Source organism: Ranitomeya imitator, chromosome 4 (genome assembly GCF_032444005.1).
Source record: "Ranitomeya imitator isolate aRanImi1 chromosome 4, aRanImi1.pri, whole genome shotgun sequence".
Classification (NCBI taxonomy): domain Eukaryota; kingdom Metazoa; phylum Chordata; class Amphibia; order Anura; family Dendrobatidae; genus Ranitomeya; species Ranitomeya imitator.
The window spans coordinates 161,737,204-161,753,371 of record NC_091285.1 but is presented as its reverse complement, the minus strand read 5'-3'; the positions used below and the strand labels follow the sequence as shown (position 1 = coordinate 161,753,371).

The 16,168-nt window shown below is 42.4% G+C and overlaps 1 protein-coding gene across 2 annotated transcripts in view; it reads right to left on the bottom strand.

The window, feature by feature from the left end:
• Window positions 1-872: 872 nt before the first annotated feature.
• The window catches only part of TCERG1 (transcription elongation regulator 1), a 112,118-nt gene continuing 96,822 nt past the window's right edge, over window positions 873-16,168 (bottom strand). For both annotated transcript variants that reach the window (XM_069764072.1, XM_069764073.1), the window contains 6 exons: window positions 6,302-6,466; window positions 4,602-4,784; window positions 4,139-4,318; window positions 3,121-3,204; window positions 2,199-2,299; window positions 873-1,848 (listed from right to left, as the gene is read on the bottom strand). In XM_069764072.1, the coding sequence (XP_069620173.1) occupies window positions 1,647-1,848; window positions 2,199-2,299; window positions 3,121-3,204; window positions 4,139-4,318; window positions 4,602-4,784; window positions 6,302-6,466 (915 nt within the window). In that variant the 3' untranslated portion in view covers window positions 873-1,646. The remainder of the gene's footprint in view (window positions 1,849-2,198; window positions 2,300-3,120; window positions 3,205-4,138; window positions 4,319-4,601; window positions 4,785-6,301; window positions 6,467-16,168) is intronic.

The window sequence follows — 16,168 nt, the reverse complement described above, 5'->3', positions numbered from 1 at the left end:
TGCACCAGCGCAAGGCGGCCTTCAAGGTACGATTGTATATACAAGGATGGCATTTGCGCTTTAAGCATGGTCCGCATGACCTGATCAGAGAAGCCTGAGGATTTTAGAACTGTGGCTTCAACAGCCATGTCATTAAATTAAGCTACCATGAATTCAGGTGGAAGAGAGGACCCTGGGAAAGTAGGTCCAGTCAAGCCAGAAGTCTCATCGGGACGTCTACAAGGAGGTTGACCACTTCCACTTACCATAGTCTTTCTGGGCCAGTCAGGAGGTGCGTGGATGATGGGAATTCCTGTCAACTTCATCTTCTTGAGTAACTTTGGTAGCAGAGATAGAAGAAGAAAAGGAAACAAATAAGGGAGGGAAAATTGGGACCATGGATCTTGACACAAACCGAGGAACTTCGCAGTTAAGTTTGGATGCCATGAAGTTGATGTTTGGAGTGCTCCACCGTAGACAGATTTGGTCAATCACGGTTAGGAGCAGAGATTTCTGTCCCAAAGTTAGTCCCCCGCGACTTAGAAAATTAGACTCATTGTCTAATCCTGGCATGTTGACCAAAAAAATTGCCAGAATATTTAGTTCTTCCCAGTCAAGAATCTATGAGACCTCCATGGATAGGTGACTCCAAGTCCCTCCATGAGTGATGTATGCTAAGACAGTGGCGTTGTTGTACAGAATGCTCTACCACCACCTGCTGTCTTAATATTGTCTTCAATACAACAAAGTTATAAGTAGGAAGAAAAAGGTATATTCCTATCAAAATTACCCCTTAGAATCTGTAGTTTCACAACAGGTTGCCAACCTCTACCACACACCGTCAAGTCTAACCTAAAAAACATTAATAAACATACATATTTACAAATCATATATATATATAAAAAAGTTTATTGTACTTCAAATACATTAACCGAACAAACCCAACAAAAGTAAACTTCAGAAACAATTTTTCAGGAGCATAAGCTTTCACAAAAATTACCTTGACAGGTAATCATAATCATCTATGCTAAATGAAATGAAGTTCAAACCAAAAGTTTGAGGAAAAAAAAAAAGACATACACCTTTTTTTCATTTCTTTTTACAGCAAAAGTTACTATCATATCTGGTTGATAGCAACACAAAGGCCACATTCTAAATTGTGATCTTACTGTCATTTAAGGAGAAAGGAAAAAAAATACAAAAATAAAACCTATGCAAAGACTGAATAGCTCCTTTGTTGGGACTGTAGCAATGTATTACCATTTTGTTTTGTTTGTTTTTCAGGGAGGGAAGGTCTGAAGAGAATTCCAAAAACATTTTGTCTTACTATTCAAACATGATGCAATAAGATACAGTGTGACTGGTGTCCTCACACTACAATTTCTTTTCCTTGAACCTGAATTAAGAAGATATTTGTAGATAACAAGACAGACTAGGGAATGCCAGTCAAGCAAATATGACAGCTGTGACACAATGACATTAGGTTACATTGCTAGAGTGTTGCAGATAACCATTTTTGATTTTTAGCTGAAAAGCTACTACTGCTGCTCCTCTGAGTTGGTTTCTCTTCTTGCTGACTTGTAGTTGGATTTGTGATCTCATAAACCTTGCAGGTGGCTCATGCACTTGGTATGAATGGATATTTTACCAGTCTCTGAAATGTCCCACTATTTTGTGGATCTTCGTGCAGGCTCTGAGGCAGTTGGTGGCGGAGGGGGACCACGTCGGTCAAGGTCATCGACATAGGATACAATAAGCTTCCGTCGTTCGTCAGGAATGCAGTCAAGTACTAGATAGCGTTTGTCGTTTTGCAGAATCTTTTCTACATCCTTCAGGTGCTGGTCGGATTCTTGAACTAACTTTTTCGATCTGCAAGTAAAAATATTAGGACAAATGTCATTGTACTTACAAATTAAAACAAGTGATAACCAATCACAGTAAAATTATAAGCGTGAATATGCAGTTGGGATCGCAGGTATAAAACTTTGTTCTCCCGAGAAGCATTTTTTGCAAGATTTAGGAGTCAGGGGTAATGTTTAAGTTGGTGTAACAGTAGGTGCTAAGCTTTTGGTAGGAAGTGTACTCCATGCATCCATATGGAAGGGCCTGCAGCTACAGGATGTATTCATTGTACAACAGTTTCCCTGATACTCCCTGATTAAGTGTAACAGATACTAGAGCGATGAGGAGGATTATTTCATATTGTACATTTCACAAACCTGTATGTAATAAATTTTGTCTCTTTTAACAGAGTCCTGAAGTCAGCTTTGGCAGTAATGTGTTTATCTCTGATATATTCTTCAAATTCTCGTTGTCTTTTCTGCCAATATAAAAAGGAGAAAAAAAAATGTAATTAAATGAAAAATATACAACATATGCAAAGAAAAAATGATATCACAAATGCTTCTAATTTTTCTCTTATCTTATCCACTGCTTTCAAGTTTTAACTCTATTACTACTGTTATAAATGTCCACAAATATCTCAATAAAACTTAAAACAACTTTGTAGTATAAATCTTGACTTCTCTGCTGTGGTTAGAGCATATTAGCCATCAGGATTTAAGCACACAGGTTAAAGCTGTTGTCAAAAGTAAAAAATGTTTCTCAGATTGGAGTTGACAAGGAGCAGACTACTGTGTATGATCGAGTTGGATTAACCCAACATCAAGAGCTAATTGCTTCCTTCTAGTGATGAGGGAACGTGCTCGTTAGGTCTATTCCGAGGCATGCTTGGGTGCAGCTAACCGAATGTTTTCGACGTGCTTGAAAAATATGTTCCAAGTCCACGTGGCTGAATGTCTTGCAGCTGATCGACAGCCGCAACACATGCAGGGACTGCCTGTTTGTTAGGCTATCACTGCATGTGTTGCGGCTGTCTAACAGCCACAAGGTATTCAGCCATGGGGACTGGAACATATTTTTTGAGCATGCTGAAAACACTTGGTTAATAACCGATCATGCTCAGAAAAGACCTTATCAGAGCACGGTCGCTCATCACTAATTCCTACTGAAAACAGTTTTGCACTCAATGGGTTACGAAAACACAATAAGTATGTGTTAACATGTATTAGGCTGACAAAAAAAAAACACAAAAAAAACATGGTGTATCAAAATCATAAACAGTGGAAGAACATTTCTTACCCTGTCACTAGAAGAAAACTTAATGAAGCGAGGATCATCTTTAATTGCTTTCTTTACTTCCTTCCATGTGGATGTTAATGTAATCTGAAAAAATACATTCTTGTTATGTGAAAAACTAAAAGACAATATATTACAAGCATTTTAAAAGGTTATTTGCCCTCCCACAAAAAAAACGTTATGCCCCCCCATCTACAAGATAGGGGTTAATTTGGAGTCCAACCGCTGGAACCTCAAGCCATCCCAAAATTGGGACTCTGCAACCCTGAATGGAGTGTAGTAGCAGATGTTCAGCCTCTTGTCTATGGGACTGTCAAGTACAGCACTCCATTATTCTCTGCAGTCTAATAGATCATGTATGGCACAGAGGCAGAGAATGAACACCGCTGCTACATTCAGGGCAGTGCGATGACTTAGTGGTTAGCACTGTTGCTTTGCAGCACTGGTGTTCAAATCCCACCAAGGACAACATCAGCAAGAAGTTTGCATATTCATCTTGTGTTTGCATGGTTTTTCTCTGGGTTCTCCGGCTTCCTTTGACACTCCAAAAGACATACTGATAAGGCATTTAAATTGTGAACCCAGATGAGGACAGTGATGAAGTCTGTAAAGTGCATATACAAGTGAGTAAAATACATTTAGTTTGGGGCTGCTCAGGTCTCAGGAACACTGGGGGTCCAAATGGTTGGACCACCTTCGATCAGCAAGGCGTCCCCTATTCTATGGCTAAGGAACAAGTTGATTTTTTAGGAATTAAGCTTTAAAAGAAAAATGACAAATGCAAAAACTTTAAACAAAAAAATAAATAAAATGTATCTGTCTTGCCAAAAAAACATTTAATTCTGGCATTTGGAGGGCCACTGGAAAAGTAAAACTAGGTATCATTTTGGGCATATCATGTAATTTGCTTGGCTGACTGATGGAAGCAGTTTTAGTCAGAGGAACAATAAATAAATCCAGAGCATGGTGGATTTTGTTCTTACTGGAGATCATGCTTTAAATAGCTAAAGATGTTACTTACAGTATACGTTTCATCTAGCAGCTGTCTAAAATGTTCACGCTTCTTTTTTGTAAGAGCATCAATGTGTTCATTAAAAAGCTTTTCCTTTTCTTCCCTTTCCAGTAGGGAGCCAGACTCCCATCGGTGATCTTTTCTAAGTGTTCTTCTAGTATCAGACCATGAAACATCAGATGATCGGACCTGTAAGTAAGCACACCAATACGTCACATTCCACTTCTACGTAGAAACTGATTAGTGATCTGGTTAAGAAAAAGCTGTAAATATTAAGAGATACATTAGACATTTCTCTTCTGTGTTTTACGTAATTAAATGCTGCAGATCTGATTAATCTTTGCACATATTTACGCTGCTATTGTGCCTGGAAGAACGGCCACAGAAATAATCAATAACTGTACAAATTACTACTCCCAAGAGATCATTCACGGAAAAAGGTGGTTGAAACACAGAGAAGGGTAATCATTACCATATCAGACAGAAGAGCTTTAAAATTCTGGATTGCCTCCTCTCTCTTGTGCTGTTCACGCTCTCTATCAATCTCCTTGGTTTGTTCAGATCGCGCCTTCTGAACCTCCCGCTCTCGTTCACGCAAGCTGGCCTCGATACGAGCTTGTCTTTCCAGTTCCTTCTCTTTTTCTGCATCTAAGTTCTGGAGTAAACGTTTGTACATTTAATTTTAGGTAAGTGCACGTCCTAACATTACCATAACTATATACTAGAGCACCCATTTTAAATTTACAAGCACTTGCAAATTACACATACACACAATATATATATATATATATATATATATATATATATATATATATATATATATATATATATATATATATATATATATATATACACATATATACATATACATATATATATATATCTCTTATGAGCTGTTGCGACAAACATCTTCCAGTTTGTGCGTAGAACAGATTTTCTGTATGTATTTGTAAATAACTGTTCACACTAGTGTCAAGGATAACAGACATTAAGACAGTTGTCTCATAATCCTATTGTTCAGGAGCACATTGCTCCCCTGCCTCCTCCTGGCTTACTGCTTGCCAGGGGAGCGGTCCTGATGACCAACAGCTTGGTCTGGCCCAAACTGTCGCTATAAACTGTGGTAGCTTTGCTCCTGCAGCATCGCAGAAACATACGGAACAACGAAGCTGGCCGGTTACAGCAAACTGACTAGGTTCACAGCAGCACTAGCAAGCTCTTTAAGGAAGAGCTTGTACACGCTTTCTTGCCTAGAAGACTGGCCTATGTTGACAAACTGCAGAGGTGGCCGGTAAGCTAGTCAACAAGCAGTAAATAATAGAAAATACCTCTGCTCTTGAGAATGTCTGCTGCTTGTGGCTTTGTGACAATGTTGCACTGCTTAAGTTGCAATAAAATTACAGCGAACCTGGCTGTGCTGAAATCCAAAAGGCTTGGATTTCAGTGAACTGTCGTAGTAAACTTGTGGGTCACAACACACCTACTTAAACTATCGTTAAATGTGATGAAGCAGTGTGACAAAAGTTGATGTGTTAAAATAATAGCAAGTGGGAACCTCAAATGAAGGCTCTACATGGAAATGGGAACAATGTATTACACAGCCAGAACACATCCACAGTTCTATCAATAAAAGTAACTAATTAAAAAATGTAAAGCCTCCCTGATGAATTACAGCAAGAAATGCTGCCTTTTAAAAGGCGGAGAATATATTTAAATGAATAAACTCAAATGGACAATTCACTTCTGCTAATGAGGGTATAATAATTAAAGCATAATAAACCCCTGCCGCTGTCCTATACACTGTAGCCGGTATTTCCCACCAGTCTCTCACCTTCCCGTTCTGGCAGGGGTGTCTTGTGACCGATGCAGTGGTTACATTGTGTCTGTACCAGAAGAAGGGCTAGGAGGTGGTTTATTCCAGCACCAAGAGAACGTGACCTCGGCAGCAGTCACTTCACGCCCCTGCCGGGAGAGGAAGTCAGGAAACTGGTGAGGGATACTGGCACCAATACATAGTGGCACGGGGAGTCTAGAGAGTTTTAATTTTTCTACTACCTTGGGCCCATATATAAAATGTTTTAGTTTTTTGTTTAAGAAGTGAGCAAACTCTTTACATGCTAAATAATAAAGGACAGCAGCCAGGTCTGGAGGAGCTTTCAAACATATTCTTACTTTTACTATCTTCTCAATGTACTGCTTGAAAAGATCTTCTCTTGCTGATGAGCTTTCTACAGCCTTGTACCGTGAATCACTCTCTATTTTGTCTTTGACTTTGCTCCAGCGAGACTGTGCATCCAAGTGGTGATTGGCTAAAAGATCAAAGAAGTCCAACTTCACCTAAAATCAAAGAAGCAAATGAAAATGGAGCAGGCAAAAGTAACATTAAGTAGGGGAAACATGATCACTTTTCATGTAACATGCCCTATTCTTACTTTGCTAATGTATTGTGATGTCCTGGAGAGTCAAACCAACAAATGTAACTTTATTTACATCTTATACATACCCAGACACCTAAACTTCTGCTACTATTGTCAAGGTGAAAATATATTTTCTTTATACTCTTTGTACTCATATATTCTTATGCTGTGAAACAATAAGTTTTTCCCCTTTATGCTTGCTAATGCAAATTTAACTGTATTTAAGATGGCTGCCAGTATTCACCTTTGCCCTAAATTCTGATTCTGCTGAAGAAGCAAGTTACACATTCCAGAAGCCAAGTATCATTTCTCTTGAAATGATACTTAAAGCGACGTGGAGAAAGGAAGATTCATCAGATGATGTCAGAGCCAACCAGAAAGACTGAATACTAGATACATTGCTTAAACCCTGCCTATCCCCGCCCTCTGCACACCTTCCCCCAATAGATCATATAATGTTGTGTATTAGAAAATAAAGTTAGTTGCTGTGACGTTGCTACACCTTGTAGACACACGAGCATGCAATGAGTTTGAACCAGCATTTTGTCTGACTCATTCTTCACTCCGGTACCACTGCTCTTATTCAGATTTGGAATGACTGGTGAAGGAAGGATATTGTCGTGACGACCCCGACAATTTGGCGCAACCAACGTGGCCCGCGATCCGAGACCACCTGGACCCATACCTGGACGTCCGTGGACGACACCCGTAGTGGCTGACCTCGAGGACTGATCACCCTCCAAACACGGTAAGTGGAGATCACATACTATGTATGTGTCACACTTGCTAGTGTTTCAGCCGTTATTGGTTAGTCTGTGGTCTCCTTGGGTCCGAGGAGTGACCGGTCGAGTGGTGAGACCGAGTGCGATCCCGTGCCACGCTTCGAACCAGCAACTGAAAGACGTCGCACTCTGCGCGTCCTCGTGTACACCACACCTCCTCCACCGGTCATTGTACTTCATTCAACCACCCTACCCGTGACTATTGCCTAGTAGTGATAGAGTGAAAAATTGAGGAAGTTGTAGATTGGGGGCGGCCTTGAGAAAGGGACAGGAGACGTAGACTCTGTGATATTGTACCAACTAGGTAATTAAGACGTCCCGAGAGGGGACCACCTGTTTTTCTGTGGAGGGCTCTCACTAGGAGACCGCCTCCCGACTGGTTAGAATATCGTGACAGGGCAGACTATTAATCACTGGTGTTCAGGTTAGGGACAGGATATCGAGCGCAAGGCTCTTTATTCATAGCACGTCGAGCGAGAGGCTCCGTGTTTTTTTGTTGGGAATACAGTGTTGTTGTCGCTGTCAGCGATCCTGAGCTGCAGCAGGGCGTAGTATTCTGTGAGTCATGTTGCGTCTCTTGAAGCAGAAGAAGTCTGTGCCCCACGAGTTAAGTGAGGATGCTGTGGAAGTCAAGACAATAGTAGAGTCATGGGAGGGCAAGAAGGCAGTCAAGAATGTTGAGAGGTTGTACAAGCATGTAGGATTGCCCTCGTCAGGGAGATTGCAGCTGTCTACATGGCACAATCTCATAGAGAACAAAAAGGGCATGTTGAAAGAGAAAGGATTGTTAGAACAAGCGCAAGCTCATCTGCGAGTTGCGCGAGGCTTAAAGAACGAGGGATGGAAAGCGGTTGATGGAGAGGGAGGATCATAGGATGCAGAGCCCGTGTTTGGTTGTAGGGTGTCTCGATCGTTTGTTTTTCTAGGGTGTTCAGGCATATGAATTGTGTGAAGGTTTTGTAGAAATTAAGTCTGAGAACTGCTGTATTCCGTTACTCTGTGTGGTTTTCCGAGACACCCGATGGGAGAGGTCAAACAGCTGCGCTGTGCCTTTCTTCTTTTGTGTTGAGGAATGCTGTAAATTCTTATCTCTGTGTTTCTGGTATGGAGGGGGCGAGTCGCTGCGTCCTCTCCTTGTGTAGTAAGAATTATTGTAAGTTTAAAGTAAAATATGGTGTTTTGTTTTAGATTGTCACGTTGAAAAAAGGAAAATTGTCTATTGCTATGACAAAAAACTGGATGTTTGTGGTGCAGGAAGGAACTGAGAAAGTGATTGAGGGTAATGTGTTAGAAAGACAAATAATTAAAGGGAACCTGTCACCCCGAAAATCCGGGGTGAGGTAAGCCCACCGGCATCAGGGGCTTATCTATAGCATTCTGTAATGCTGCAGATAAGCCCCCAATGTAACCTGAAAAGGGAGAAAAAGACGTTATATTATACTCACCCAGGGGCGGTCCCGCTGCTGGTCAGGTCGGATGGGCGTCTCCGGTCCGCTGCGGCGCCTCCTATCTTCTTTCCATGACGTCCTCTTCTGATCTTCAGCCACGGCTCCGGCGCAGGCGTACTTTGCTCTGCCCTCTTGAGGGCAGAGGATAGTACTGCAGTGCGCAGGCGCCGGAAAGGTCAGAGGCCCGGCGCCTGCGCACTGCAGTACTTTGTCTGCCCTCAACAGGGCAGAGCAAAGTACGCCTGCGCCGGAGCCATGGCTGAAGATCAGAAGAGGACGTCATGGAAAGAAGATGGGAGGCACGGCAGCGGACCAGAGACGCCCATCCGACCTGACCAGCAGCGGGACCGCCCCTGGGTGAGTATAATATAACGTCTTTTTCTCCCTTTTCAGGTTACATCGGGGGCTTATCTACAGCATTACAGAATGCTGTAGATAAGCCCCTGATGCCGGTGGGCTTACCTCACCCCGGATTTTCGGGGTGACAGGTTCCCTTTAAAAATAATAATCTCAAACAGGGGGGCTCCCTGTTGGGTAATATGATCCCTCCCCAGGAAATTAAGTCTCTTCTCCCGACTGTAAGCTCTGTGCCCCTTAACCCCAAAGCTCCAATATATCCTGGGTTGCCAAAACTTAGTGCGCCCCCACCCTATGATCCTGCCGGGTGGATTTGTGATGTATGCAGAGTTACTAATTCTCAGTGGAGAGACGTCTGTTACAGTTGTGAAGCAAGAAGATCCGGAGTTGTAGCCCCCACCTTTCCCTTGGTAAACGCTGACAGCTTATCAGCCAGAAACATCCCCCATGGCCTTCTATAGACAAATAGCAGCGAATCGAGAGATTTATTCCACTCCGGACGATGCATTAAAAGTAGTACAAAGTTTCCAGAAGAACTTAACCCATTCTGTATCAGCAGCTGCAGCGATCTTTACTCGCTCCCTTCCATTCCCAAAAGATGAGACTGAACTCCAGCGTTTTCTTGGACTATGTACGAGGGGCGATCCAAAAGTAATGATAATCGGTTATTTCTATTGCACACAGTAATTAAAATAAAATGTTTTCTTCTCTCGTAGGTACCCACTAGTCCAGGAAAAAAAAAAAATCACTTAAATAGACCACGATTCCCGGGAGCTACATTCATTTGAATATGAACTGCCGAGGAGTGAACATCAAAATGGAAAAAAACGAGCTCAGAGCTGTCATCAAATACCTCTGCTCGAAAAAAAATGACTACCAAAGACATACACAGCGACTTGGTGGAAACATTGGGGGACTCTTCTCCATATTCCACAGTTGCATGCTGGGCCAAGGAATTTAAGCTGGGAAGAACATCGACGGAAGATGAACATTGTGAAGGACGCCCATCCACGTGCCTCAATGACGAAAACGTGAAAAAAGTTGAAGAAGTTGTATTGGCAGATCGAAGAGTGACTATCAGGCATGTAGTTGAGGTCACAGGGATCTCATATGGCAGTATTCAACGAATCCTTGCAAAAGAATTGCATATGAGAAAGGTCTCCGCGCGTTGGGTGCCAAAAATGTTAACCGACGAGCAAAAGAAGAAACGAGTTGACATTTCAATAGCAAATCTCGAAAAGTTCCAAGCAGACAAGGAAAATTTTTTGTCACGTTTTTTGACCATGAACAAGACCTGGATCCACCACTTTGATCCCGAAACTAAACAACAATCGATGAGGTGGAAACGAGCCGACGAACCGACGCCGAAGAAATTCAAAGTGTCAAGCTCAGCAGGGAAGGTTATGGCGTCCGTTTTTTGGGACGCTGAAGGAATTATTATGGTGGACTATTTGGAGAAGGGAGCCACTATTACGGGCTCCTACTACGCAGAACAAATAAGAAGATTGTGGGAGGCTATCAAGGAGAAAAGGCGCGGCAAACTGCGGGCTGGAGTGCTGTTTCACCAAGATAACGCGCCGGCTCACAAAGCTGCAGTTGCCATGGCTACCATTCAAGAAGCGGGCTTTGAACGGGTGGAACACCCCCCCTATTGGCCAGATCTAGCCCCCAGTGACTTCTTCCTCTTTCCTCGGCTCAAGGAACACCTCCGGGGCAAGAAATTTGATGACAATAGCGACGTGATAACCGCTGTTGGGGATTTTTTTGAGGGTCAAGATCAAGAATTTTTTCTAAGGGAATTCTAAGTTTAGAAAAGAGATGGACTAAATGTATAAACTTGTTAGGAGACCATGTAAAAAAAAAAAAAAAAATTTGACTATATTCATTGTGTTTAGTATTGATTATCATTACTTTTGGATCGCCCCTCGTACTTATTGTTGTCAGTGGATACCGGACGCATCCCGCATAATGCAATTTCTCTACAAGGCCCTGAAAGACTGTTCAAGATGTGATGATTTTAGCAGATTCCACACCGGATACGCTGTTACTACGGAAGACACTGTAGTGCACGCAGCTGCACTCCCTCCCTCCCTGTCAGCACAAGAAGTAGAACTTCAGGCTCTGTCTACTGCATGTGTTCTGGCCAAAGACAGGCGGGCTAATATATACACGGACTCACAGTATGCATTTGGTATTGCTCATGATTTCGGAGCCCTATGGGCCAATCGAGGATTTGTTACTACCGCCGGGACTCAGTGAAGAATGCTGAAGCTGTTAAAACCCTCATGGACTCAATCAAATTACCTACTCAGGTGGCCATTATCAAAGTTAAGGAGCAAGGTACTATGGAACAGTCCACAGACTGTTGGTAACGCCTTTACGGATATGCAAGCAAAAGCCGCTGCTCTTCTGCCTGTTGAACTAACCATACCAGCTATGGTGACCACACGCTCTCAGCGTAAACAGTTACAAGAAACACTGACTCTACAGGAACCTGATGATCTATGCCAGACTGAGGTTTTCTGCCGGACCCCGCGAGACCGCTTAATGACGATGCAGAGAATGTCTCCAAAGGAAAAAGTGAAGCAATGGAAAGCTGATGGAGCATGTATGGACATGGTCTCTGGAAAAAGGACCAAATGGTGTGTCTCCCTAAGCGGATGTACCCTGCTATTGCCACGTGGGCGCATGGGCCCACACATCGAGGTATCTGTCGGACCTGCAATCCCGGTCAACTTCAACGTGTACCCCCGAAGCACCTTGCTAAGCCCGACTATCCTTTCCAAAGGCTCCAGGTGGACCACATCACGTTGCCTAAGTCCGGAAGGTATGAATATTGTCTGGTGGTTGTCGACATGTTCTCCAGTTGGCCAGAAGCATTCCCCGTTACCAACATGACTGCAAAGACCCCAGCGAAGAAACTGGTGATGGAAGTTATATGCAGATATGGTGTTCCAGAAGTCGTAGAAAGTGACCAAGGCCCGGACTTTTCTTCTCATGTGTATCAGGAGGTTCTGACAATGCTTGGATCCACTGTAGCCCTCCATACTCCGTACCATCCACAATCTAGTAGGAAAGTTAAGAGGCTGAACGGCACACTGAAGGGACAATTGACCAAATTGATGCAGGAGACTACGGCTCCATGGCCAGGGCTCTTACATATTCGTACTACCCCTAAGGCAAAACATGGCCTGTCCCCATATGAGATATTGTTTGGTGCTAGGATCTCAGTTGCAAATTTTCAGTCTCAGTAGTTGTCAGAAGAAACTGACCGTGCTGTTCAATATGTTATTCAGTTTAGTAAAAATGTTGCTAACACCCATGTTTTAGTTTCTTCTTCCCTTCCAGATTCAGCAGAAACCGATATTTGTCACAATTTGAAGTCTGGTGATTTTGTGGTCGTGAAAAGGCATGTGAGAAAACACGGACTAGAACCCTTGTATGACGGTCCCTACTAGGTCCTCCTCATTACTCCTATGTCAGTAAAGCTGGAAGGAAGGCCGACATGGATCCACGTATCGCACTGCAAGCTGGTCAAACAGACTAGTAGCAAATAAGGGGACATGTTTTGGTTTTTCGTATTTCCATATAATAATATTGGTAACCGCATGGGACAGTCTAAATTCCCCAATATTCTTGAATAATAAGTTTGTACAATATCATGAAAGATTAGTAGTACAGATGGGTATAGCCAATAAAATTGTCAGTTATACAAATGTGGGATAAATTGGTTAGGGCCACAGATTGTCCAGATGATCAAATTTGGGATATATTGGATATACTTAATACCACTGCCTGTGTTATGAATCTGTTGAAGGGTTTAAAGTCCACTGATTGCTCAGATTATGTCCCACTAATTCATGAAGCACCCAAACTAAAGGTCCCAGGAGGGATAACCGTATTAGCTGATAATTATATCTGCTATAATTCCCACGACACTACCGGTACACCAGTAGGGGTCTTCGAGACAGGTTTCTGCAAAGAGAACAGTTCCCTAGATACTGACTTGCTAGTTAATCATACACAGCATATGTACGATATTTATTGGTTATGTGGAGATGGTAAGCTCCGTCCTAGGTTGCATAATGCCTGGACAGGTCAATGCACCCTTGTTAAACTAGCCATGCAGTTCAAGATTTTACCTTGGGATCCAGAGACACCTGATGAATATACCAGAAAGAAGAGAAGTCTCGATCAGCTCCACATGAGTTATGAAGAAGATCCATTAGTATATGTTGATGCTATTGGAGTGCCAAGGGGGGTGCCTGACCAATTTAAAGCCCAGAACCAGATCTATGCTAGCTTTGCTTTTTTAATCCACAAGTGCAGATTAATAAAAATGTTGATTAAATCAATTACATATATTCGTGAACAAAGGTTTGTCAATTTTATCTGTGATGCTTTCCAGGGTATAGTTGAGGAATTGGGCCCTAACACTAGGAATGACCCTCCAAAACCGACTAGCCCTTGATATGATCTTAGCTGAGAAAGGAGGAGTCTGTGGGATGGTGGGAGAGGAATGTTGTACCTATATCCCTCAGAACTCTGGGGTAAATGGAAAGACCATGATAGCCCTTAAAAAGATAAATGGGTTAGCAGCAGAATTATAAACTAATGCTGGAGTAGACACATCTTTCTTTTCCGGCTGGTTGGGTGGGCTCAAAGGATTCCTTCAACAAGCTTGTCTAGTACTGATTGCTCTCCTTGTAGTTGGATCGATAATCCTCTCGTGTTATTCCTCTGTATAAAAAGGTTATCACCGAAGCAACTCCGACTGGCACCTTCCTTAACCAAGAAGTAGACCCACCAGAGTGCGATGGCACTGATCCAGGGGAGTTCCCTAAGTATGTCCCCCTCAAGAAGTTAGACAATACCCCTTATTCTCAGATGACGCTAAGAGATTTAGTCTAGGGACAGTAGGAGAACTCCATGTGAAGCTAGTGAAGGGTTCAGCTGCCTGGAGGCCTCTCACAAGGGGAGAGCTTCTGAGGTGTCTGGATGAAGAAATCCACCTCCCCTTTCCCCATCACATGGACAGTCTCGAAGGATCTTTCTTTTTAGGGAAAAACTTAGTGTTTAGGGGGGATTGTCAAGGTGAAAATATATTTTTTTTATACTCTTTGTACTTTTATATATTCTTATGCTGTGAAACAATAAGTTTTTCCCCTTTATGCTTGCTAATGCAAATTTAACTGTATTTAAGATGGCTGCCAGCATTAACCTTTGCCCTAAATTCTGATTCTGCTGAAGAAGCAAGTTACACATTCCAGAAGCCAAGTATCATTTCTCTTGAAATGATACTTAAAGCGACGTGGAGAAAGGAAGATTCATCAGATGATGTCAGAGCCAACCAGAAAGACTGAATACTAAATACATTGCTTAAACCCTGCCTATCCCCGCCCTCTGCACACCTTCCCCCAATAGATCATATAATGTTGTGTATTAGAAAATAAAGTTAGTTGCTGTGACGTTGCTACACCTTGTATACACACGAGCATGCAATGAGTTTGAACCAGCATTTTGTCTGACTCATTCTTCACTCCGGTACCACTGCTCTTATTCTGATTTGGAATGACTGGTGAAGGAAGGATATTGTCGTGACGACCCCGACACTATGAAGGTAGGGCAAGTTGACAATAGTATATTGTGCTACATAAAGTTATACAAATTTATGCTGCCAGACACAAAAAAGCACAGTGAGGTCAAAATACTCTGTTGTAAAAAAATCACAGTAATAAGCAAGTGCTTGTCAAAAGATGGAAAAAAACAGGGTATTTAGTGGATACGTTTTTCTGCAAAAAAATGTATACTAAGCTGCTCCACCAATCGTCAAGGTATACCCTTATAGAGCAGTCCTATCTAATGTATATAATCCCTATCTGATGTATTTAAAACTTGATCATCAGTATAGTACCTGTATAAGCAGGGTTCAGAGAAGGAATATCGAAGTGGACATGCAGAATGGAACAGCTTAAATGCAAATGACCCACAGAGGAGTGATGGATTCCCCAGTCTTGTAGAAACAAGAGAACAATTATAGAACCAGAAACACATGGGCTACTTGCACATTGAACAAGTCTGTAGGAACCTGTTCACACCACCAAAAAACTTGAAGACACAAAAAAGCACAGGGAGGTCAAAAATACTGTTGTAAAAAAAATCACAGTAATAAGCAAGTGCTTGTCAAAAGATGGAAAAAAACAGGGTATTTAGTTGATACGATTTTTGCAAAAAAAAGTATACTAAGCTGCTCTACCAATCGTCAAGGTATACCCTTATAGACCAGTCCTATCTAATGTATATAATCCCTATCTGATGTATTTAAAACCTGATCATCTGTATAGTACCTGTATAAGCAGGGTTCAGAGAAGGAATATCCAAGTGGACATGCAGGATGGAAAAGCTTAAATTCAAATGACCCTCTTTTGTTTGCTCTGGCTGTGGAACCACTGGCTGCTAAGCTTCTACGGTCTGATGAGGTGTCTGGGTTTAAGTATGGGATGATTGAAGAAAGAGTGGCGTTGTATGCGGATGACATTCTGCTATTTCTGGCTGACCCGGTTACTTCCTTGGAGGGAGCCATTGGGATTATTGAACGATTCGGCTCGGAGTCGGGACTAAAGATAAACTGGAGTAAGTCTGTCTTGTTTAAGGTGGATGATGCTGGGGGGGGAGCCACTGGAGGATGGGCGACTGAAGGTGGCGAGCCAATTTAAGTATCTTGAGATATGGGTATCTATGCCTGTTACCGATTACATACATAGGAATCTGACTCCAATCTTAGGCGTTCTTAAGGCAAAAGTGGATTCTTGGCTTAAGCTGCATCTATCTGTGGTAGGTAGGGCGAATTTTATTAAAATGATTATGATGCCGAAAATGCTGTATATTCTTCATAATGCGCCAGTTTGGATACCGCACGGGAAACCCTGAAATATATTTTCTTGCAGCCCAAAGTCAGCATCTAAAGGGCTGGGCGTATGACGGGTCATCTGGAGCGGTACAGCAGTTGATGGAAGCGGTGACAAAAAGAAGGCC